General features: G+C 41.9%; 1 protein-coding gene across 2 annotated transcripts in view; it reads left to right on the forward strand.

The window, feature by feature from the left end:
• samd12 (sterile alpha motif domain containing 12) overlaps positions 1 to 20392 on the forward strand; it is an 85911-nt gene extending 65519 nt beyond the window's left edge. Inside the window, exon 5 of one of the 2 annotated variants that reach the window (XM_041053338.1) lies at positions 16141 to 16389. In XM_041053338.1, coding sequence (XP_040909272.1) covers positions 16141 to 16166 — 26 coding nt within the window. In that variant the 3' untranslated portion in view covers positions 16167 to 16389. Of the gene's footprint in view, positions 1 to 16140; positions 16390 to 16415 lie in introns of those variants that run through there. The other variant, XM_041053336.1, reaches the window with a different exon arrangement.
• The last annotated feature ends 5772 nt before the right edge of the window (positions 20393 to 26164 follow it).

Consider the following 26164-nt stretch of genomic DNA (forward strand, 5'->3'; position numbering starts at 1 on the left):
AAATACAAATTAAAGCTGCACCAGTACAAGGTTTTTTCACTTCAGAAGTTAGTGGAGAGCAAAATGGAGCTAAAAGGAAAGTGAATATTGGACTGCTAACATGTTCGTTAATCACCTTTAAAGGTGACTATATGTCAATGCTGTGTTTACAGCTTGTTCGACTGCCCCCATGTGGCAAAAAAAAAAAAAATTAATGTTTTAAAGTGCATGCTGATAAAATAAACTATCCAGTTCTTCTGGAACCTTTTTCATTTCAATCTGTTTATACACTTAAACTCTTGGCCACTGGAATTTAGTTATCTTTCTCTTCAGGTTAGCAATTAAGCAGCCTCACGTTTTCTGAAATCATCTCATTTCTTGTAGAGAGAGCGATTATCATACAGTGGGTGCTTAAGAAGAAATTGATTTGCATTTCTGTCAGTACTTCAGTCAGCTTTCCCCAGACTCACCGTTATTTAGAGAAGCAGAAAACCCAGGGTTGTTAACAGAAGGATATATAATAGCCCTTCATTAGAGTACTGGCTCATTTCCAGCGTACCTGAATTTCATCCGATCCAATTGATATAGCTTACTCTCCCGCAACCCTGGGTCAAATAGCACTTGTAAATTATTCAGTGTTTATTTTAACCTTCATAGAGTACGAGATGGGTGTTGGGTGTGGTTTGTACTGCAACGAGACGTAGAATCGTGCAGAATTGACGGTGAAACACCTTTCTTTGATTCTCTTTACTTCTTCTGTTGTGTTTGTTGTTTTATTTTACCATAACCATCTGGCGTACACATTAACTGAATTAATTTTCAAATTCTATACAGAATTTGCCATCTTGTTTTAATGTTTTGTAGGCCTCCCACTTTGCTTCAGTCGTCTAATACCATGTTGGTTTTGCACTGTTTCTTGGTCCTAATGTTGTTTTTCTCTCCAAAGCCCCATCTCCCTTTTTTTCCTCCTCCTCCTCCTCCTCCTGTTTGGCAAACAGTTTGTACATTATTTGTGCCCATAGCAGGTGTTCCCCTGTATGACTGCAGGGGCTTATACCTGACATATTACACAGCTAAGACAAGGAATGCCATTTGGGATAATGCGGCTTCTTTTGCCTCTAAATGAAATAAAGAAGGATGGATCAGTGAATCAGCTACTGAGACACAGAATCATTATTTGTTGGCCTGTTTGCACAAAAAGCTTTCTGCAACATCTGATGCTTCACTTGGTGTTAAAGGGGTCAGTCCTAATCCCTCAGCACTTCCTGTGGCACTCATCTTCTCCCTCCCAATTGGCTGGGATGAATGTAGGAGGCAACGCTGCCATCCAGTAACATGGCAGATGTCTCTCACTGTGTGATTGCTCAGTGTCAAGTAGGCGGTGAAAACAGGTGACACATTTATTTGCAGGGCGTGTGCAAAGAAGGCTTTGACGATTAGTCATCATTTGTGCAAATGTTCCCTCTCTTCACTTTCACTTCCCAAAGCGACTGGTCTTGGTTTAAAATAAAAACGGTCGCCGCACATTGCATTCAAGTGCTTTGGCAAAAGCAGTCAATTTTACTCCTACACCAGTCGACTGCACCATACAACCTGACTACAGTTATTTACATAAAAAGCCTACCTGTTGCATGGACACAGGTGAAGATGATATCTATTTCTGTGGTTTTTCACTGAAACAGCAGCAAGAATAATGCTGGAGCACTTCAGCTCTGTCTGTCTGTGTGTAGTGTGCTCATGTAACACTTACTAGTCACAACAGTAATCGGTTCTACTACAGTCCCGCTTTTGTCTGTGGAGTGCAACTTCTGCAGCCTGCCACTAACCCCATTTAAAAGGCAATCTCTCTACGTTTAATAGGTCAAATGTGTTTTCAGGGCATCGGTCCATGGTCCAGGATATGAGGATGTGCAGCTCTTTGCTGAGGCTCAGAAAACTTGTTTTGCTAAACTGCTCCTGCAGCAGTACAGACACAGCGAGTTGATGAACTTTAACGTATACTTAGCTATATATCTGTATACAGTATGGCTCACTGACAGAAAATCAATAAGAAACTTTGTTGATGATTAAGTTATTATTTATCAAAAATTAGATTCTTCTTTATGTCACTGTAAATTTAAGATCTTTGGGTTTGCATTTGTCGGACAAAACAGACATTTGAAGATATCACTCTGGGCTCTAAGAAAGTGTGATAGGCATTTTTTCACAATCTTCTTAAATTGTCTCTCTTTGATTGGTTGGTTCTTTTCTTAATGTTGAAGTGCCTCAGGACCTTGTTCCTCCACATGGGCAGCTTAACATGTCTGACACTGGAAGTGGCAAGATGATAAATTAAGATTCAAGAATAGCTGAAAAAAAAGAAGAGTGCTTGATTAAAAGAGGCTCTCCCAATATTGAGGTTCTTCAAGTACCAGGCAATCCAAACAAATCACATCTCAAGTGTGTCACATGTCGGAAAACAATCTCCAAATGGATACGTTTCTGCAGCTCTTTCAGCTAGCGACGTTCACCGACTGTGTGTCTAATGCATCTGGCAAATAACTCTGATGCTTGCCAGCAGTGAGACAGATACACTATCTGCTTCACATTAACCTCCCTCTGTGTTTCCAATGTCTGTTGACCCAGACGTATTATAAACCTACAGGTAGGCGCTGGAGAGTGTGTTTTCGTGAGACAAGGGTGCCTGCGCAAAGACACACAACAGAGAGCAGCGCTATCCTGTCTCACAGTAGGAACGCTGTTGTCACACGCAGTGTAATGCGCGTATAATTTGAACACACATGCACGCAAACATACCGCTCTAACTAGAGTGCTCTGACTAGAGGGCATGCTGGGACATGACACCCTGTAGCTGCAGCAGACATGGCAGCATTGATGGCAAATGAATGTGTATAGTAGATTCCCCCCAGGTAATACTTCACTACAATCTCCAGAGTCTCCCCCCAGATCTGCAGCACATATGATGATTAATATTCATCATATGGCTCCTCCATTGCCTGCAGATGCCCCCTCAGTATCCACTGGGACCTACACACCCTGACACTAACATTAAATCCATTTACACACAGTCGGCCTGATTCGATGCGTACTCGACTGTGTGCTGCGCTAAGGTTAAGGTGTCTAGCTCAAGGGCGATGTGGTGTAGCGGTGGCAGGTATGGTCCCGCTGGGAATCCAGAGGCCTCGTCATGTATTCAGACCCCCAGCTGGTAAATACACGTTTAATGCTACCCAGTCAGCGGGGGCAGGCGGCACGCACAGAATACACAATCACTTCAGGTGATTTACTTTGAAGCAGCGAAGGTGTGAGGGACTGGTGGGAAGATTTTCAGTGTCAGCACATGAAGACTGCTCACTGCCTTACACTATGTGAAAGAGTCAGCATCTGATTTTGCACTAGTTTTTTTTTGACAGGTATAGTAGGAAAAAGAAAAACAGAAAATATGCTGAAGGCTCTGTTTTATCATTGTTTACCGCTGTTTTTCTACTTCATTTTAAGAAAATTTAGTCCAGTCATTAGGCTATTAAAAAAATGTGATTTAACACTTGGTGATATTGTTGAAATCAGTGGTATCAATGGAATTAGTAAGAATGTTTTTCTGGAGAAAAAAAAAACATCATAAATTAATCAAGCTCATGTTCAGTACAGGGGTCTGTGTTCCACTGTGAATTATATCATAGAAACATTTTTACATAAAACAGTAAAATAAACTGCATAATGTGTAATCACTGTAGATTCCACTGAAAGTTGATGATTAATAGTTTTGAATTATTGCCCTTATTTCACTAACACCCTATGGTAAACATTGCTGAGAATTTAAACCTGCATTAACAGATTTTTTTCAGCAAGTTGTGAACAGTGCAACAAAGTGAAAAGACAACTTTGACATATCATCACCTTATAAAGTTGATATAGCTCATTTGTTTTCAAACAGCTGGCTATTTACATATCGAACAGACAAAGAGCAGCATTAGCATTCATAGAGTCACCTGCCTGGCACATGGTGAATAGAAGTCCAGTATTAATGCTGCTTTTATGTCGGTTTTGGTCACCACCGACTCCTGAGGGAAACATCTGTCTCTTTAGCTGATATATGTCTGCTGAAACCTTTACATTACATATAGCCATGTGACCCATTATTCATTTAAAAGTAACGATTTATAGCAGCTTTTAAAGCAAGAGCATCTTTGTAGACTCAACATTCAACAATTGCACAAGGAGAACTCCACAAGAAAGCACAGATACTAATTCCCCCTTCGACAACAGGCAACGTCTTGTGGCAATTCGGCCACAAAATGTCATGTCTACTGAGTAAGGGAAAAAATGCGCCCCTGTTTTTGCCTGGAGATACTCACTCTATTGCAGTTACTATGCCGTTGCTATCATTATCTGTTTTGCACTCTCCTCCCACACAAATTGAATGCAACAGGTTCACTCCTGTTCTCTGGGGGTTGTTCAGATGCAGTGTGGGAAATCTATGGAATAGCCGAAGCAGACGTAGATAAGGCAGTTTGAGGGGGAGTGGATATGCCAAAATGTACTTTGCACAATAACCAACAGAAAGTACTGAACATCACAGACAGTAGGTTTATTCAAAGTAAGAACTTTCCTCAAACCCCCAAATATATGAGTTTTATCAGTTTTAAATGATCAAATGTACCTTCATATCAGGAAAAAAACATTTCCTCCCTGAATATTTGGCAGCTCAAGACTGCCTGCTTGATGACATTGCAGATTCAGGTCCTTAGCTTTCTTGCTTTGTGAGATGTGCGTGAGCTGCTTGTAATAAGAAGTGTAAGGAATGAGTGGTGTTCAGTACCTTAAGGCATGTCTTCACGAGGTTAAAATCTCAGTTTACCTTATTTACTATTAGCACGTCTCTCCATTATTCCTACTTTATGTAAGACATATCTTGTAATTGTGTGTTGTGATGGCTCTAAACATGGACCAGAATGTGTGGTGTGAACGTGTGCCCACATTTTCTGCTTTCTGATTACCAGAAAAGGAAAAGAAAAAAGTTTGCAATCAATCTGAAAGTAGGTGATCCTTCTCACAACGCCCACACAGCAAACACACTCAGATATGTGCCTGACCACATGCAGATACTGTCTGCATACACAAGAGCTCTTCCACGCTTAAAGTCACTCTCACAAACACACAACCACCACTAGCTTGCATGCATCGGCGGAACTAATTGTTTGTAGAATTGATTTCTTATTTAATTAACAGACAACCAAATTAGTTTAAACTTGAAATCCCATAGCCACTCGAGGGGAATTAGAGTGTTTCCAAAAGTTTTCAGGAGAGAGGAAAATGAAATCTTCTTTGCATAGTGATTGTTTATGTCGCTGAGAGGAAGGCTGTATTGCACTTCCACCCAGACTGACATACTGAGTATACACAACATTTCCCTAAAGACAATTATGAGAGCTTTGTAATTTCTTCAATGCATCTCTTACACTGGTTAGATTGAGAAGGGAATATATATCTATAATAGTGTACCTCTGGTAACAGCATCCAGATGCTGAAAGCTGCTTCTTTCACACAGTTGTCATTGTGTGAATGAGGATAATGATGCCATCAGTGGCAATGGTGCCTTCAGGGGCAGAGTGGATTCATGAGTCAGATTAAATGGAAATCGAGAAAAACACAAAGAAACTGTCCTGGGTTTTGTTTTTTCAGCAGTTTGCTTATGATAATTCAAGAAACAACAAGTCATTTTCTTGTTTTATAAAAGTGACACAGTGCTTGCAACTGTAAAGGTTTGCAATCACATTAAATAAAGATGGTTAAACTACAAAATGCATTTTAAAGAAGCAGTATGAGAAGTGATAATTCTAGACAGGGAGGTCTGTTCACAGATTGTACTAACACCCACCCTCATTTTCACTCTTTAATTTTCTCAAAATTTTCCTCAGACTTAAAAAAAACAAAACAATAATCTTCTGGGCTTGTACAACTCAGGTCCAGCCGGCCTTCATGACAAGGTGTGCTGCACTATAATGAATAAAATAGCTTATTTTTTTCCCAGTGTGCACGGGGCTCTAGAGCATGACAGAAATTATTTTTTAGCTTTTCAAAACCACAAACATAAGAGCAAAGGTGTAAGAAATAAACACTGTGGTTATCTTCTCTAATGTAAGCTGCAGTTGTTGGCACATCCAGCAAACTATATCCACCCACAGTAGTAACCAGTTGACACTTCCAGGAACAAATCATTAACTGCTCTACTAGCTTCTGTAGCTTTAATTTTTTTCAAGCTCTAAAACTTGTGCACCCTCCAGTCCTATTTGTCCTGCTGTTACTACAGACATATCTGAACTAGTCGCAATCGTCTCATGGAGTCACCTCCTCAGTCAAACTTTGACGTTTAGCCCTTGAGCATCTCGGGATGTGTTTGTTAAAAGCAACTAAAATATTTTTTTTTTTTAAAAACCTACTTGTCCTTATCTGAACACATGAAGTGAGCCACACAACATGCTGCTGAGAAAGGCTCTGTCCCCAGTGTCACCTAGAGTTTTCTTACTTCTGGGGCAGAACCCAGTTTCAGGTTACTTAAAAAAAAAAGTCTTCTCCTCACACTAATGAGACTAAATAGTTCTACAAGAACAATGATGTTGCTTTATTTAGCCTTACATGCCTTCTGCATGGTTTATTAGCATTTTTAGCATGATACATATGTAGCCACACAGTGCATAATTAAGACCCTTTTAAAAAAAGTCACTCACAGACCACGTTTTCCACTAACTAACATTAGTTTAACTGGCTAGCCATTCACAGCTGATGAAATCTGCCAACCATCTCCTCTCTTTCTCCCCTCTTTGTCATGAGTCATTTTAGAGTTTGAACAACATTCAGTGCCACCTTCTCACCACAGAACCACTCACTGCTGGCAGAAAAGCAGAAATCTGATAGGGAGAAATAAGATCCCATTAGGACACAAACAAAGGGATGTAGGAGTTGTCAGTGTTTCTGAGCCATGGCGCCATGTGCGGTCATCATTGTTCACCAAAAGCTCTCAGGGTTTCTGTAGTGAGAGACATAGCAGGTGAGACAGATAGACAGGCAGGAAGGCAAAAACGCTGAGTGGAGTGCATTGCGATCCTTTTCCTTTTTGCGAGTCCCACTTCCCCGATCCCAACGTCTACATCACTGCTGTCCTCCTTGTTGTCGAGTCATCACATTTCTGTGGAAAATGAGATTCGTTGTGCCACGAAGACTGATGATCCCCTTTAACCTCAGCTACTGAAGCACTTTTCCCGATCCAAAATAGCAACCAAGCGTTTCTCTCCCGACTCTTTGAAGGCCTCTCATATCTTATGTTTAAGTGCTGTTGACTTTGAACATGCCCTGTTCGAGTCTTGATAGGCTGCCGTATCAGCTGAGCGACTTGAGGGAGATCGTTTCCTTCAAGTGTGCTCAAAGAACACTCAACAGGCATATCCCAAGGGCAAATTGGATAGTGCTGTGGTAATAGACTTGCTTTCTACACTTTAGCAGTATGTCATTGGCTCAGGAGGTTGTCCTAGAATCAGGAGCGTTGTGCTAATGCTAATTTCACTCATGTTTGGTGGCTTTGGTTACATTCCAGAAAAATTCCATGCACAGCATAAATATGATAGCATGGTTGGAATAAGCAGGTTGAACATATTCTGTGATACTAAGAAACCAGAGGTCACATATGTAAATGTGTAATTTGCACAAAAAATGTGCACGTCATCACCCACACATAAACAGGTATTTATAATGATACCTGTTTATGTGTTTATGCTTCAGACTATTATAATGTCTGACGATGACTGAGAAATCACTGCTGATTTACAGGTACATGTGATAAAGTAATGATAATACAGGAGCTGAAATAGCTAGCACAGTTCGAGGGCTTTGCCAGTACAATACAGACATTGCTTCCTCTTTACTTTACTTTCCTTTTCATTGACAAGGCTAAAGATTATTATAGTGTCTGGTGGAGCAGAGGGAGGTATTGACAAGCAAACATATGATTATGCTCATGCCAGTCTGGGATTGCATGAAGAGATAGAAGACACTGAGAGAGCCTAAATCCACAAAAGAACTGTGGCAAATTCCTCAAGATGCTCCGCACAACCTGCCCACTGGTTACCTTGACAAACTGTGCACAAGTGTATAAAAGGAGAGCTGTAGGTCACTTTACCAAGGTGTAGTTACATGGAAGTAGAAATTAGGGTCATCCTCTGCACCCACTTTCAAACTTACAGAGATTTATGAGAGAACCATTCGTACAAACAGGTTTGCACATATGACAAAGAGATTGTAGATACAGTTTTAGTCAAAAATCTACACCAAATGAATGCAACTGGACCCAGATGAGAATAGGTGGTTTTCTCTAATAAGCAGATTACTATTGCCTGTCAGCATTATGCTCTTTGCACTTTTGTTATTTGCTGTCTGGCCAAACTTAAATTAAAAAAATTAAGGATGCATGTCAGTATCAATGGAACTACTACAGAATACGTTATAAATGTTGTTTTGGTTTTTTTGTCATTTCTTGTTTGTTTTGAAAACTGATTTATTCACAGCACTGAGTCGAAGGGTATCAGAGGTTCACATAACCGAGCGGCGCAAATGAGATTATAACAGGAACATAACCAGTAGCAAGGTCCGTGCAGGTAAACATAGACACTGTGTTTATTTGTGATTTTTAGAGAGACTATGAGTTTCTTAGGGAATGGGGGATTAAGAGAAAGAGATATGGAGAGGGAGAAAATATCACAGCTGAGATATGGGGGGGAGAAAGTGAGAGAGAGGAAGAATCTCATAGAGACACATAAAAAAACTATTCTCTTGGAACACAATGCTGGATGGCATGCTCCAGCTAAATAAATTATCACGGGGGCTATTTTTAAGCTGAAGTGTAAATGCAGTAATCCTTGGAGCAGGAGCTGCGAAGAGCCAACACACAGAAGCCACATCAGGGAATACAGCTCTGCCTTTATCTCCCCCTCCCGCCCTCCCAGCTCTCTCCCTTCTCTCTCTCTCTCTCTTACTTACACACACACACCCTCCGCTCCCCACATCTCCACCCCATCCCAGCACCTCTATCTGTTCTCGCTTTATCCGTTTCCCATTTCTCTCTTCCTTTTTTCTCTTTCTTGTCTCCCCTGCCTTTCATATGGTAAAAGCCTCCTCTCTGTGTCGGAGTATTTTGCTTATCACTGAGCCCTCTTTGGGGACTCCACTGAGTTCTATTGTAATAAACAATAACAGACCTTTGAACAAGACAGGGAGGGGAAACATGTAAGTGGCACGCAAAGGAGCAGCAGTCAGAGGATATTAGGCCACAGTGGGTCATTCTGCAACCTGCAAACAAATCTTTCTTATCCAGTGTATAATGTTAAGGCCTGAATTTGTTATACTCCCATCCCGGTGGGAGAACGCTGTCAAGCCAAGGGAAAGTTTCTCTAAGAAGCCATAGTTCCTTGGCATCATTGTTCTGTTTTGGTATGGGAGAGGATACCCTCCTCTGCTGCTGTTTAATAGCACATAATGGGGTGTCGTTAATCACCAGCACAGGCTGGGGTTTTACAAGGTTAATGATGGCATAGGCAAGCTCTCAACTGTGTCCCATTCCTCAGGTATTTATCAGTGTCAGCAAGAACCCGAGAGCTGAGGGTAGTTCATAGTTCTCTCACTCACTGTGTCCACATGTCTTTACCTTTTCTTCTGTTTCTCAGCTGTCTACCGCCGCCTTACTCCACCCCTCTCCCTTCCTCTCTCTTTTGCTCACTGGGTGTGTAATGTGTAATACACATGAGAAAACAAAAATAAACCAGAGCTGAAAAGTGTAGCCTAGGGGTAGATAATATGGATAAAATCTTCCATCAAGAGCTGCGGCTAACGATTAATTCTGTTAACAATTCAACTGTCGCGATAGAGTCCAAATCCAAGCTGATATTTTTAAACGTCTTGTTTTGTCTGAAATACAAAACACAAAGATATTTCCAATTACTTAAAACAAAGAAAAGTGACCAATCATCACACTGGATGAGCTCAAGTACTTGTACTTTTTTTTATCATGTATTAAATGATCTGACAACACAGTTGAGAACAGATTGATAATCGTAGCACACATGTTATAGCTTTGAAATGAAGTGTCCTCAGTTGTCCAGGAGATGCTTCGGTTGCAATCACGCGACATAAGTAAGGAATTGAAAAAACACCACATGCTGATGAAGGCAAGAAGATATGACTGAAAGCTCTGGAAAATTCAGTGATAAGACCTTGTGCAAAGAATTTTCTATCATTTTTTTCCTGTGACTTACTGGAATGCCTTCTCCAGTTTATGTTTTTATCTAACTCAGCAAAAAAGCAAATAAGTGCATTTCCCAAAACATTGACTTGTTCCTTTAATCGTTCCTTTAATTTTCCGACAACAGTTGATATTTCTACAACAGGTAACAGGCTGTTCCACTTTGTTGTAGTCAGTCAAAAGAAACCATGATTCATCAAAAGGGATTTCAATAAGAAGAGACCCAATAACGTCATTGTTTAACGGGGTAGTCACAGGGTTTGCGGGGGGGGGGCAATATGTTCATGATTCTTACCGCCTGGGGGGGGGAGAAGCTGTTTTTTCATCCTACTCTTTCAAGTCGCTTCATATCCCCACAAATTTCCACGCACACAACCATGCTTTCATGAACATGCCCATAAATATAGATACATGCAGACATCAGCACACGTGCACTGAAATGAATGAAGGGCTTGTTTTTACTGTTCCACTTTTTGCTCCTTTGCATCGCCATCTTTAAGCCCTGAAGGCCATGACAGCTCTATGTCAGGAGAGATATCCTGCATGATAGAGCAGCACAGTAAAGAAATGGTTCTGAGCTCAGTTTGACAGTCCCCTGCTGAGCAACTAAAGGAAGCTGAAGCATGGAGGCAAAGTCTGTGTGCGCGCGCACGTGCATGTGTGTGTGTGTGTAGGTGTGTGTGTATGTTGGCAGGTGGCACTGTAAAGGCACAGTAGCAAACAAATCCAACTTGACACTAGTTAGAATACCAAAATACAAGCACTTTGAGAACTACCATTCCTCTGTCTCTTGCTCTGCATAAAATAGACTTATTTACTTAACCTCACTGGATTACGCTGATGAGGAGCTCCACTTTAAAGAGATAGATGGGGAGAGGAGGGAGAGGGGGAAACTTCTCATCAGTTGTTTATGTTGTTGAAATCAGGGCAGGAAAAGAAGCAGGCGTGCTCGCTCAGAGTCACAGAATAAGATGACCTATTTTGAATACACACTGGGAGACAAGGCTCTCTAAACCTTATCTGAGCACAACAGAGGCTCAGAACTCTACATATAGGAATATATATTTGCATGCATGTGTGTCCATGTGCCTATGTGTATCCTTGGCTCTTCCTTATTTGTCTGAACTTTCACTTAAATTGATCATCTCAACCTGTGGCAGATGTGATGAAGCTAGAGACAGTGACCTCTCAGTTACACATTCTGGTGGAAGCCTTTGAGTCAGACAAACAGTAGACTTAACATAAATCAATATATGAATCAATAACAAGGATTCTGCTGTAAGTGCAAAGAGTTTACCTCGTGGCGGTTTTCATTATGGTCTGTTGGTAAGGTCATTGTACTCCAGACCACAGCCATGTTTACTGTACTTTTGTAACTGTGTATTGAACTATTGAACCGTGAAAGGACATGTGATGATGTTTCAGACTTTTACCAGTTAACCTTCAGCAACCAAGGTAATCAGTAACCGGCGATTCCCAGAAAGCATCTTGTAGGTCATAGATGTTACAAGTTGTAATGTTGAGTATATGCTAAATACTTTTGGACCTTGGCTGCCTTTGTATCTTTACATCCAGTATTCCTAGGAATTATGTTCATATTGGACCATTTCAAACCAAACCACAGCCACAATCTTTCCATAACCAATTGTTTCAGTTCCTTAAGTATTTGCTATAACCATGATTTTTACGTAATTTTAACTTTAAACACTGGCATCAGACATAAAAAACATGACTTGATGTAAGTCCAGGGTTTTGCAAAATCATGGAATGAACCATTATATATTTTTTCTTCCTTGAGTTTTCTATTGTGAAATCTTTGTGACTTTTACCTCTTCAGGTCTCTGAAAAATCCCTCAGATGAAGTAATCTGAAAAGGAAAAAAAAAAATCGATCCTTCTTTGAGCTGCTCACAGCTCATGTCCCACACTCAGGCCATAACCTTTGATAAGCAGTCACATGCTTCATTTTAAAGGGTCACAAGCCAGAAAGTTTGAAACCACTGCTCTGAAGCAGAGCTAGCTGAGTTGCTTTTTGTTCTAATCATCTGTATTTTCTATTTTCTCTGTTTTCTATTTATAAACAGATGATTAATAGAATAGATTAGATAGATTTTTTAGGCTCATCAAATCTTGCTTAGAGATGCAGTCCTTAACAGGGTTTTCCTTTAATAATGTAGGATTGAAAGGAAAAGACTTACTACCTCAAAGACGAGACTGATTATTTTCCAGTTACATACTAATTAGATAACTGATCAGATCTGGATGTCTTGCAAATGATTTTTTTTTCTGTCTCTTATCTGTATTACCAGAGGCTAGCATTAACACTGAGTGGAACTGCACTGGTGCCCCTTTTAATACACAGCTATGTGTGAAACAACAAATAACATGAAAAGACTAAAATCAAGAATAAGTTAGCCTGTCTCACAATACTTCAGCTTTAACAATACAACCGACTTCATTACCTGTCTGGTAGTGTCTGTGGCACTCAGCCATAAGCTTAGAGTTTCTACTCCGTACCGTACCTCTTTAAAAATAGAGTAGTGTTTTCATGGGTGTTGACAAAAAGAGAAATGCAGAATATCACCAGCCTTATCCTTTAAAAGCACATCTCAAGGTTTCCCAACAATAGAGAAGCACCACCAGGTAAATCCTGGATCCAGCCTACGGAACAAATGCAGTACTTCAAAGCTGGATGCACAGAATCAGTGCAAACATGTCCTCGGTCACGTCTTCAGAATGAGATATGGTGCTCAGCGGAGAGACGGCAGATGTGGCTACACACTGAGGTGTGCTCTGAGTAAACAAGCAAGACTGGTCTGATTACAAATGAATGGGTGAGAGCCATAGAGAAAGAGAGGGAAACAGAGAGAGATGAAGCCAGGAGAGACAGCGAGAAATTTTGATGATTTAGACATTTGATTTACCTGTCTCTGAAAAGCTGTTCACCTGTTAATACTAGCATATTAATCCTGTGGCACAGGAGAGTAAGCTACTGCAGGCTACAGGAGGTGAATTTCTTTGTGCAGATGTGGGATGTGCATGCAAGCATTCGCGTGTGAATGTATGGGTATGACACCGAATCTGTGCGTGAATTACGCTGCGAAGCGGTACATTAATAATAGATCAACTCTCCCTTTGTTTGGGACGTAAACGTGATGAGTGGGCTTTGTAATTGGTTAGTTTAATAACTGGAGACAAACGGAGTCTTCTGTGCCTCTCATTCACACACGCACACACACACATGCAATTACACACCACAGAAACATGCCGAAATTATAATTCTCTGTCAAATGCTGGAGCACACACACTCCACACTCATGTCAGGGAGGCATTCACATGCTGGTCTGTTTAATTTGGGTTTGGCAGATTATAGTAATTACGTTAAAGAAAAGATTTTCCAGAGTAATTTGCCCTTTTCTGTCCTTGAAGACTGAAACAGCGCTGGCTGAAGGATGATCAAACTCTTTTTGTTTTTTTTTACACCACTATTTAACAGTTAAACCAGACTGGAAGATATGTTCACATAAAGGTTGTGAAAGCATCCATGGTTTTATTGTTTTGCATGGTTTTATGACAACAATAATCTCTTTGATCATCCGAAAATGTTTTCCTATCGATGTAACCACAGCCGTAACTGCAAAGTATCCTTTGCATAAAAATGCAGAGCATGTGTAACGTGTGTGTGTGTGTGTGTGTGTGTGTGTGTGAGAGAGAGAGAGAGAGAGAGAGAGAGAGAGAGAGAGGAAGGGTTTGCGTGCGTATACTGGCAGCCAAGAGAAGCGTAGTGACGCCAGCATAAATTGGATATACAGAGTATGTCATTGAACTGCACCTCTGGGCCTGCTCTCCATTCTCCGCTAACTCAGAATAATGTGTGTACATGTATGTGTGTGAGTGTGTACAAGTGTGTGTGTGATGGAGAGAGAGTCAGTGTAAACTACCCATGAAATTAAGATTCAGAGCAGAGTTTTGTGTGTGTGTGTGTGTGTGTGTGTGTGTGTGTGTGTGTGTGTGTGTGTGTGTGTGTGTGTGTGTGTGTGTGTGTGTGTGTGCGTGTGTGTGTTTGGGGGTGGGGGGGTTGTTGGATTTGAAGAATCTTTCGAACGTGCTGACAGCTTGTCAAGGCACTCCTACAACTGTAATGATTTTCAGCCTTTTGTGGTGTGTGGTCCCACAGCACAGATAAGCCCTGGCACTAATATAGTTAACGAGGAATGTGTGTGTGTGTGTGTGTGTGTGTGTGTGTGTGTGTGTGTGTGTGTGTGTGTGTGTGTGTGTGTGTGTGTGTGTGTGTGTGTGTGCGTATGTGTGTGTGTGTGTGTGTGTGTGTGTGTGTGCTGCCTGAAGTGGTGTTTGTATCCAATAATGATGATGAATATTACATGAATGAATTTACATGGCTGTTTATGTGCGTATGTGTGTAATAATAGCCATGACGGGGTGGAATGTTACTCAGTGCATTTATTTAGGCATTGTTCAATTTTGAATCACTTCACATTACGTTTTCCCACTTCATGCTTCTTTATACTTGTGGGAAACCACAGCCTTTCCCTCACAAAGCATCAGACTTTAATGCGGGAGCTCACTGCTCATTTTCCCCTTTCAAAGTGACCATCAATGTTTGTTCCTTTTTGAGAACGACCATGATTGTTCCTGAAATGTAGCTACGTGTTTACTATTGCAACTGTGACAACAAAGCTCTCCTAACCTCAGCGAAGTAGTAATTAGACCGAATACATGAAGTTTCGGTAAATCTAACCACTCTCACTTCATAGTCTACATTTGTTTTTCAGCAGTGATTTGAAATGATTGTGGGAGACATAAAAAAATGATGTTGTCCTGCCAAATACAGGCATCAGGTCATAAAAAGCTTCTGCGTGTGGTTCTCTAGGCTGTGGACGAACTGACGTCTTTTGTTGTTTAATTTGTAAAACTTGTTGAAATAAAACTTGCAACGCTTATAAAATACAACAAATTCTTTAATGAGACAAGTGGTTCCCATCCTTTTTTCCTTGTGACCCCAAACAAAAGCAATATCTTGCCGAGGCACCTTGTTACATTTCAGATGTCTGCGAGGTGCTAGAGATTAAGCTAAGCAAGCTTAAGTAAGATTAGTTACACCAATTTCCCCCCTCTAAACTTCTCATGTGGTTTCATTTAAAGAACTGCTTGAACTTAAAGGAATACAACTTCCACTGCTAGAAAAGTGTATCTGCAGATGTTTCCTACTACACCTCTCTTACTATGGCCTCAAGTTTTAAAATGTTAACATGAATTCTCAGCTCTGAGTTGGCTCTCTGCCCTGAGTTTCAACTCCCACGGGTGAAGAGAATAATGTATAAAATCACAAATCTGTGTCTTTGCAGTGAGCTCTATGTCCACACACACACACACACACACACACACACACACACACACACACACACAAGCTGTTGTCAGAGCTGGGGCTGGCATGTATCTTTGTGCCTTGTCATCACATGCTCCGACTGAGCTCTAAATGTCACTTGTCTCTCTCCGCTTCATCTGCCTGACTCATCCTCCTTGTCTTCACTCTGCATTTGAAATGTTTCTGTGCATGTGTGTGTGTGTGTGTGTGACACTGACATGTGCTGGTGTGTATGCGTTTGACGGACACACTGCTGCTCTCCACCTCCTTTTGTACGGCGCCTGCAAGCACAATGATGCCCACTGCATTGATTTTCCCGTGCCATTTTATAATTATGTCTCCTCTCTTTTTATTCATCCTCCCCCTCGCTCTCCCTCTTTCTCTCTTTTATCCTGTCTCTCTTATCTCCCTCCACTCTCTTCTATTTTTCTAATTCCATCCCCCTGATCCATTTTTATGCCTCACTGTGCCCATGCTTGTTATCTCAGCCCTTTCTCTTTTTTTTGCTGTTTGATCTCAACTTCTTAATTTCCTCTCAGTTTCCTTTTGCACCCCCTTCCCCGCTCTTCGTACGATGGCCGTCATCGTTTCACTTTTTGTTCTTCTGTTTTCGTCTTCTGTTCTTCTTCCTCGCCATTTTTGTGATTTTTCTCAACCTCTTCCTCTTTCCAACAGGAGCACTTCTCCATCTTCCAACTCTCTTCTCTGTTATTTTTTCATGCACTTTTTACAGTCTTTTCTGTCTTCTGTCTCTTTTCCACAGCCTCTCTGGAGTGCACTCCATCTTCACCGTAGCCCGATGGAGCAGGATACCCAGTCACAAAGGACGCAGATGCCCACCGCCTTGCCACCATCCACTCAGTATGTGATCCCCAGACTTCTCCCTGGACCAATCACAGCTCTCCGACTCACACCTTTGGTCTCTGTCCTTGACCTCTGCAATGACTGATCTGGAAAAATACCCCTGCCTTCTTTTCTTCCCAGCCACTCCTTTGAATCTCCCACGAGTTCTGACTCGCTGTTTCCTCGCAGTCCAAACAATTCCTCACAGCTTCCTGGAGTCTGACCAATAGTTTCCATTACAGACGTCCCATCTCCAATCATTTCTGACCTTTGCAGCCAAATCTCCACCAGACCTCTCACGCTATAACTCCCACACTCCTCTCATACATCCCTTTGCTCTCTGTCCTTCAAGAACAGCACCAACAGCCAAGCCCTCCAATCACCATCTACCCAGAATCCAGTGTTCGCTTGGCTGGGTTTCCTGAAAGCATTTAAACACAGTGATACCATTGCCTTGTGGTTGGACGATAGTTTTAAGTGTGTGTGCTATTTTGCTTTTAGGGAACTTATCCCAAAACAGTACCCCCACTCTTACAGTATAATCCACAGTCTCTTGGTCTGTTTGTGGCATGTTAGCTCCTTCATTGTAGCACTTTAATGTGTATTTTCTCCCACAAGTACTTTTGTGGTGCACTGCTGAGCCAGGTTTTGCCCTTCTAAGGACATTTGGTAATGGCAGCAACAAAAGGCTGTCCACACCACTGCTACTATACACACCTTTCCTTCCCTTACTCTTCTTTCTTATCTCCTCACAGACTATATTTCAGCAACCACAAGAGGGTGACACATTTTACACAACCATGTGTGTGTTGTTGTGCTTTCTCTCTCTCTCATTCTGTGCATAGACCCTGTGCTCAGTGTTCGACAAAGCCCGGTGAAGTATCCATGTCTCTTGCCCTCTCCATATTGTGGATCGCTCTCTTAAGGTAGACGCTAAGCCTGAGAGAACTTCACTGTGAAAACAGTTAATAGGGGAATAAACACTGAACCTGGCATCACATTAGGTACGGTTAAGTTGGCTCGCCGAAATACACAGCATTGTTGTGAAAAGCAATCTGAAGGAGGTGAAGCTGAACCTGGAAAGAAAAATAAGGGATGAACTGCGAGAAGGAAATTCCCTCTGTGTCCCTAAAAGCACTGTACTAGTAGATAAACTGATTTGTTAACCCAAAAGGGGGTGGCTGAGAGAAAAAAGGAGCAGGCAAAGCAAAAGGGCTCAGTGAACCAAGAGATGCTATGACTTGAAATTCTTTACCACTAATGAGGAGAGAAAAAAAAGAAAAGACATCACAGATAACAAAAGAGGAGCCTTTTTCATTTCCTCCCCTCCATATCGCCAACTCTTTATTGCTTTGTCTGCTTTCCATCTCACTGCTTGAAACTATTTTTAGGTGCGATATATTGAAAATTGTGTAGAAAGGAGACGTGCTGTGCGCAAAAGCTCATCATGGAAATGTTGTATGTCAGTCTGTTAGGAAGATGCACTGTATCCTATTTATCTCTGATGAGAAACTGAAATCTCTGCCGTCAATGTGAATAATGGCCACTCACTGTTGATATTATAGGTATTTTAACTTAAAAGCACGTGTCTGTCATGAAACAAAACTGCTTTTACTTAGATCATCGTCGTCCTCTCTGCTATGTCTGAGTGTAAATACATTATAAAATCTAGTAGCCAGTATAATGACCTCTAAATATCAACTGCTGATTTCAGTGTACTGGAGTGATATTCATCAAAAACTCGTATCCAAGTTGGTGTACCATGAGCTGTTGTCACGGTAACAACATCTTTCCTTTCCTGGATGGGAGCTGTCAATCAGAGGAGCATAAAATAGATGCTGTGGTTCTAGAAGAGGGAATAAAAAGGGGGTCGGCGTCGGCCCCTGAGAGCCATTGCGTTGTAATGAGATTCCATTTGTACACGGGTCCCTCTGTGTCCAGCCATTCATTGTTTGGATAGCAGCCGTAGCCTAATGCCGCAAAGACCTGCAAGCAGATTGAATTGTATTGATCAGTTCTTCAGGACATACAGTCAGTCCTCCCAGATTACAAAAGCCTCAAGGACTGTGTGTGTGTGTGTGCGCGTGTACGTGCGCTCGCCCGCTGACAGTCACATAGGAATGGAGTTGTTCGGGCTAAAACACAAGTTGCTATTTCACGGTTTGGTGGAGATGCCGTGTCCATGTCTGTCAAGTCCACAGGAGGAAGGAGAAGGCTGAAGCTTCCGTTAAGTTTGGAATTTCTCCATTCTTCAATTTCAGATTGGAAAATGTCAGTAGCTAAACTGGAAGAAATGGTTTGCAGTGGTAAAGGCCGCCAAGAGTGAGACCCCTGGTCTTAATTCATGCAAACGACTGTTGGCAGGAGTTTTGAACATATAACCATTGTCATCACTATAACTGCTTACTGGCATTAAACAAATAATTCAACATTATGGATAATAGGCCTACATTTATTCACTGCTTTGCAAAGAGTTAGATGAGAACATGGATACAACATACATGTATCTGCCAGCTAAATATGAATCTACAGCTGCCTGTTAGCTTAGCTCAGCATAAATACTAGAAAAAGAGGGAAACCACTAGCAAAGTTCAGTCAAAGCATTAAAATCTGCCTACCATCACCTCTAAAGATCATTAAATAGCAGGTTATATCTCATATGTTTTACTGTCATTTTTGCAGTTTAATTTTATGTACGACCTTGAGTTTGCCAGGCTGTTATGTTCAAACACTTCTGACCGTTTGCACAAAACAGTTTCACAAAACTAAGGTCCACGCACTCCCAAAATCTGGTGGGAAAAGAACACAAGGCTTACTTCTTGTGGCCTTATGAACCACTTGCATACAATTTCATCATATTTTTGTTGGTAACACTGTAAAGTACTCCATATTCTCATTCAATTGGAGTTCCGCACTTCAGTGTTCCTTCAATATCCCTTTGTTGTTAAAGTGTCTTTGAAATTAATTTTTACTAATTTAGAGCAGACAGTCTACACTTCAGGTCAAGACCTAAAGCTGCTTGCAGGTCCTCTACTACATAACAAATGTACTGTAGCAGTCTGTTTTAGTTATCCATATCCTAAGCTGCAGCACTGTAATAACTCTGAGTGTAAAGGAATATTGATTCTTTACTCTGCAGGATGTATGTTCCATACTTGCAGGGAGGGGAAGCGAGGGAATAGATATTCCTCCAGAGGTATGAGGGAAACTCTCCACAGTGTTTCTGGCTCAGATATCCAGGTATAACCAGCTTGAGATCTGGCAACCATGCCAAGGTGTCCGAGGACTTGCCTGAACTGGCTCAGCCCATAGTCTCCCAGTACCTGTAAGAGGTTTGGCACGCACTCATAGACACTGATACACAGTGCACTGTTACACAAGAGAATGCCAGAATAAACCTCACACAACGTTATTGCACAAGAACTTTGTCACATGCTGGCATGCACGTTAAATACACACAAACCCAGATGTTGTGTGTAAAATACACACACACACAAGCACACACACACGCATACTGTGACATTATATGCACCCAGAAGAACTAAACAAACACACATTTCTCAACAAATTAGCAGTAAACAAAGTCACAGCTGTTCACATTCACATTAGTTATGCATAAACACATGTAGAAGCAGGCATATAAGCAACTCAAACACAATCTAAACAGAAGACGGACAAATCAAAAAGATTTTTTTCTCCCATGTTGACAGCATGTTTGGGTTTTGTTTTTGTAACCAACAGGCATGCAGACCAAGTCTCTACTCCCAGTCTATCTACATATAAGGTGCCTAATGATGGATATTAATGATGATATTGATATCATGAGTATATATATAAATATATATATAAATATATGTATAATAAACAGATTAATCTTCATGCATTGTGTGTTCTCTGTTTAAGCTGTGTATGAGTGGCCAACTGGGTTGTTACAACTCTCTTTAAATGTGCTCACAGTGTAACGCTAAGGTCTGAGTTTGCAAAAAAAAAAAAAAAGATTTCCTTGCAGATTTTGTGGCTGGAGTTGTATGTGACGCTGCAGGCCAGGCAGCCTCCACCAGGCCTCGGTATCCTGCAGGAGACTCTGTGGATCGCAACTGCAAATGATTGTGAGTACAAGAACACATTCTTTTCACCTTCTAATGCACATGTACATGTATTACGCTAGATATGCACTAGTCAAAAGTATTTTTCAAATGCTGCCAGTGCAAAAAAAAAATGTTATAGTGGCTTGTTGCTGATGTATTAGAAATTATAGATTTTTGGGGAAATCTGCTTGTTTGCTTTCGGGCACAAAATACACTATTCCACTGTTCCAGCACAGCACAGACCCACAGCTTTCAGAGCTGCAAAAGGAGAAGGGACAGGAAAAAACAGGTGGCATAAGAAACATGGCCCCAATTTTGAGAAACTAATTATACAAAGGTATCAGGATTAATCCCACCATGAAATCGATCTGTGAATGGATCGAAATTGATGCCCTACACATGCTACACTTGCTGTTGTACTTTTTTAGCGGGGCTGTACTGCAGTGGTGAGGGTGGGGTGAGGGAGGAGGAGGTGGAGGTGGATAACAGGCGTGAGGGATGAAGAGAAAGAGAGGTATGACAGAAAATCGCTAGCGCTCAGTCCCCTGCCTGCCTCTCCTGAGACCTGCAGCACACACCCTCAGCACTCTGAGATCTCACCGCCTTCCTGGATGAGACCTCCACAGTTTTTGTCCTTCTGCGTGTGTGTCTGAATTTCCTCACTTTCTCACTTTGCCCTGTCCCTCTCTTCTCTCTCTCAGTTTTGCTGCTCTAATTCTATCCATTACTCATTCTGTGTGTGCTGGCATCTGAGAATCTATCTCAAACATGTGCTCTATCATCTATTCCGTTCTCTCCCTCTTTCTCTCTCTGGTATTATTTTATTGCTTCAGCTGTGTCTATTTCTATATCCTTGTTTCCTATGTCGCTGTGGATACTCCTACATCACTTTCTTTTATTTATCTCTTCTTCATACATTGGCATTCTCTCTTTCTCTCTCCTCCCTCTCTTGTGTCTCTGCATCATCCTCAGCCTGGCTGTTGCGCATAACACTCTGCATTCCCATTTTCCTCCGTCACACATTCATGTCGAGCACAAGCAGGCGGCAGTATGAATTAAACATCTTAGACAGTGCACACACTGAGCCCCTTTGGAGTGTCAGGATGAGCAGTGGTACTCAGATAGGGGGCTCTGGCCACACACCGTTTGTGTGTGTGTGTGTGTGTGCGTGTGTGTGTGCGCATTACTGGGTACTTGACACTGTATCACACTGAGCAGTGAGGGTTATCACATCTGTTTTCCTTCACGTATTATTGTCAGAGGGGGGTGGAAGAAGCAAAGATTCCTCTTTAGTGCTAAAGCTTTACCACTTTGACAAAGAAAAGTTTCTTTCTGCCTTCTTTTTTCTTGCAGTCTTTCTTGTGCTTTCCTTGTCTCGCCCTGTCTTATCTCTCCCCTTCTCTTATCTTGTTTGATTTCTCAGTACATGCTGTTTTCAACTAGTGGTTTGTATCAAAATATATATTTTTTTGCCCCCCCCACACACACACACTGCCCCCAACCCATTTCCCCAGTTCGCTTCCTTTCATTTTTCAACTTTTATTCAACTTTATTTCTGCTTTGTTTTTTTAATCGTGTTGCCTTTATGACTTTCTGTTCTTTCATCCATATCCTACCCTCTTATCCACATGCATCTCCTTTCTTTCTCTCTCTTTCTCTCCCACTCTAACCCTACCTCTAACCGTGTCTCTCCCACTTTATCCTGTTCTCACTGATCCCGCCAATATGACTGATATGAAAACCTTTCAAAGCGACTGACGTTGTTTATTTTGGCAAGGAACAGTGATCTCTGTGTACCATTGTCTCTACACGTGTCAGTATCTGCAAGTGGAAACCTTCAACTTACATACCATAACTTCACAAAACTGTGCATGCGTGTAAGTGGGCATCAGGAGAGTCTCTTCACCAGCCAAGGACGTTAAGCCTTCTTATCAACCCCTCGCTGTGCGTTGATTGAGTATAGATCAAGCTGACATCCATCCGGTCGTGAACTCACAGTCCCCGCTCTCCGCTGCCTGGTTATGTTCTCATCTCCAACAGCCACTTTTCATGGGGTTTTATCTTGCCAGCTTTGCCACGACCAGTGTCAGTACTGCAGAGGATAATGCGCACTTTCCATCACACTGATTTACCGTGGCAACCTTTCAGAGTTTAAGGGGTCTTTTTCAGGTCAAAACTGAGGGCTGCAATATCTGTTCAGTTGGGCAATTACAGTATATAGAGGGAAATAATCGGTCAGAAAAATGGGAAGTTCCATTTAAAAACCTTTACATTCAGTGCAGCTCTCTCTTAAAGAAATACAAGCAGTAGTTCTTTAAGGTGCACATAGACAATACCAGAAAGATCCGTTTGTGTTAACGCAAATGTCCAAATCAGTTGAACCACACGTTAAATGGCCTTCACCCTGCCAGCTCCGTAGGACAAAGACCATGTCATGTCTGAATGAGCGGATGTGTGAATAGAGCAGGTCAATGTCCAGAGAATTCACAGCGAGCAAGTGGGCTTGTTCCTAAGCTGCCTCCTCTCTATGCTCTGTGCCCCAGGAGCCAGCACGTGCTAAAAACCAAACATTTGGACATTTGAGTTAGATATTTAGATAAAACAAATCTAAACGTAAAGTGAATATTGGTCTTACGTTCACCAGGTGGCCAGAAACATAACTAATGAATGATAGTGCTGCATCATGGTTGCCCGGTGTGTAAACATCCTGTGTGCCACATGTTTGCCATATTAATTTATACAACCATATATAAATGTTGTGTTTACAGCTTCTTACATTTTACACAAATATATAGTTTCATTTTTAAAAAAGGTTCAGTAAAGTAAAGGTTATTCAAACAGGCATAACTTTACTTGTTGGGGACTTTTTTGATTATTCTCATCAGACCAATCAATTTGCAAAGCTTGATATCTTTGATATATTTCTGTAGTGCACAGCCAAAAGAGGCTCTAACATGGCATTTAATTTCATCTTCACAGCTAATATTCCTTCTATGATTCCCTCCTCCTGCCTATTCTTTTTGCCTCTGTCAGTGGTGAAGCTATCTCATGTAACCTCTCAGCCCTGTGATTCTAATCTTGCTCCCTTCCTTCAGCTGATGTATTCAAATAAGAAGCGGCTCTCCTTAGAGGTCTAAAGGGAAATGTTTTCTGGTCAGCCTCCCATGGCGGCAGTGCAGTCACACAGTTGAACAGGTGACGGCAGGGGTGCTGCAAGCTCCCAGACGCCTGCTGCCCGGTGACTTTTGCCAGCACCTCGCACAGCTGTGTGCTCCGTCGTTCGACATCAAGGGGAAGCCGGGGTTATTACCACTATGTTTATGTGTCAGGCAGAGTCAATTATACCTCTGATGGGAGAAGGGAAAAAAAGAGAGCGGTAAACCTCTCCTCCCTGAGGCTGTGTGTCTGAGTGAGTGAGATCCTGAATTCATGTTTGTTTGGTTATTTAAAAGCCTGTGCATGTGACTGTGCAAATGTGCTCCACAGGTAGAGAGAAAAAATACATTTCCACCCTCAGCTCCCCCCTTCGTTCAGTGGGGATGGAACAGGCCGGAGCCCCTACTGAAAAGCCAGAACCTGGGGGCCTCAAGTCAGCAGGCGCCACTGCGGATGGAGGGGTGCTGTGAGCTTGCTCGTTAAACAGCCCTGTACCCGACCCTAATGATATCTGCCGGCACGTTTTCTCACCCCCCTGCCCTCTCTCCCTCCACGTCTCTCACACTGTATCTCTTCGTCACTCCCACCTCTCACCTCTTTTTCACTTTCACTCTCCCTCCAACCGTCCTCCCTCTCCTGCTTTCTCTCCCCTTTTCCCTTGCCTCTCTCCTCCCCTCTCTCTACTCTCCCCCTCTGTTTGGGTGAGGAAGTCAAACCCGTCTGGTGGAGGAGAGAGAGGCTCTGTCACACTTGCCTTTTAATGAGCAGTTGCTCTGCGTGCCACCATCTCTGACAGAGCCAAAATGGCCGACGCATTTCACACTGCTGGGCCTTGATCTGTTGGGTTTGTGAGTGACTGGATTGATGGCTTCGCTGTGGAATGATACCTTGTAGAAAAAGAAAAGAAAAACAAAAAAAAAAGAACAAAAAACACAGAACAGAAGAAATGATGCAATGTGGTGCCTTTGGTGAGAAATAGTCTATTCTTGTTTTCACTATTGCACAGAACTGGGACAGTGAAATGTGTGGTGTTGCTGGTATCCTGAGGGGTTTAAAGTACAGGCCTGTTTGATGGCCTCCTCACTTTCATCCACTGTGTGTATGAGTCAGTATTCATTTAGTGGCTTTTCATTCTCCATTTTCCCCACCTGGACGGGAGACATTTGATGTCAGGGTATTTCCACTGGTGAATGATTAACATCAGTGTCCTAAATTGCTCCCTTACTGGAACTGTTATTGAGACAGAAGCAGTTTGTTTGTCAGGGGTCATATTTGTCTTACAGGTTGATGATCAATAGAAAGGGGACATTTATGGTCAGCAGCCTCAACCCAAATAAACAGGTACGTGAGGACAATTTTAACCCAGTACCTCGGCTGTTCATTGTGTTTTAGTGCTCCAATCTCTCCTGTTGTACAATTGCATGCTATTCTCAGAGAAAATTGGACCCTTTCACAATATCTTTATGCCAAATTCATGACAGCTGCAGGTAATAGATGGGTGGTTGGAAAAAACAGAAACTCTCCTCCTACCTTGTTGTGCAATCTCGTATGTGGGTTCTGGTTAACCACACATCTTCTGATCAAAATCTCACACTTCTTAAGCAATGATTTCCACACTATTATCAGATAAATCTGATTATGCATCAGGCTGAATACTCACCACTCATGGATCTCTAATGTTGGGGTCAGGCTGGTCACTCGGTAAGATTTGGTGATTGTGGTGCCTTAAAATCCAGCAGTGACTTTGCCACCGAACAGGTTACATGTTGAACCTCAACCCATCGTAGCAGGAAGAGGCTCTGTCTTTTTGCCAAGTTCACATTTGTGCACTGAAGAGCACTTGTTCTCTTGCTGACTGGTGTCAGAGAGCACTTTGTTTTCAAACTAAGTGAGAGATAGCGAGACTGTCCTTACCTAAAAAACTACAGAACTGACAAATTGTCCAAATACATTTTCCTGACTTGTGATTTATCGTCCTGCAAACACTAATTCATCTCTCTCAGAGGCAAAGGGGCAGGTAGTGTTACGCCGTTATAGGGCAATTTGTCCAGTACTTTGGTTTATACCTGAAAAACCTTTGATATTCCCGCCAGAATCAGCTGTAAGCATGCTATCATACATAATACCTGCTTGAGGCAAACATGTTGTCATTTTAAGCATGTTAGTGTGTTGATGTTGCCATTTAGCTTAAAGCACCACTTTGCCTATGCACTGCTTAATGAAATGACTAGTGTGGTTGTAGACTCTTTGTCTTTCTGTGTCAGACACAAAAAGAATGCAATCCCTCAGATTGGGTTTCCAGATCGGAAAACACTCATCCACCAATATGGATCGTTTTGGAAGGCAGTGACCTATTTTGCTGTTTAGGTAGGCGGACTTGTTGGAGATAGCAAAAACAATGTGACATTTTCCACTTAGACTTTGT

This window comes from Toxotes jaculatrix, chromosome 13, assembly GCF_017976425.1.
Source record: "Toxotes jaculatrix isolate fToxJac2 chromosome 13, fToxJac2.pri, whole genome shotgun sequence".
Lineage (NCBI taxonomy): Eukaryota > Metazoa > Chordata > Actinopteri > Toxotidae > Toxotes > Toxotes jaculatrix.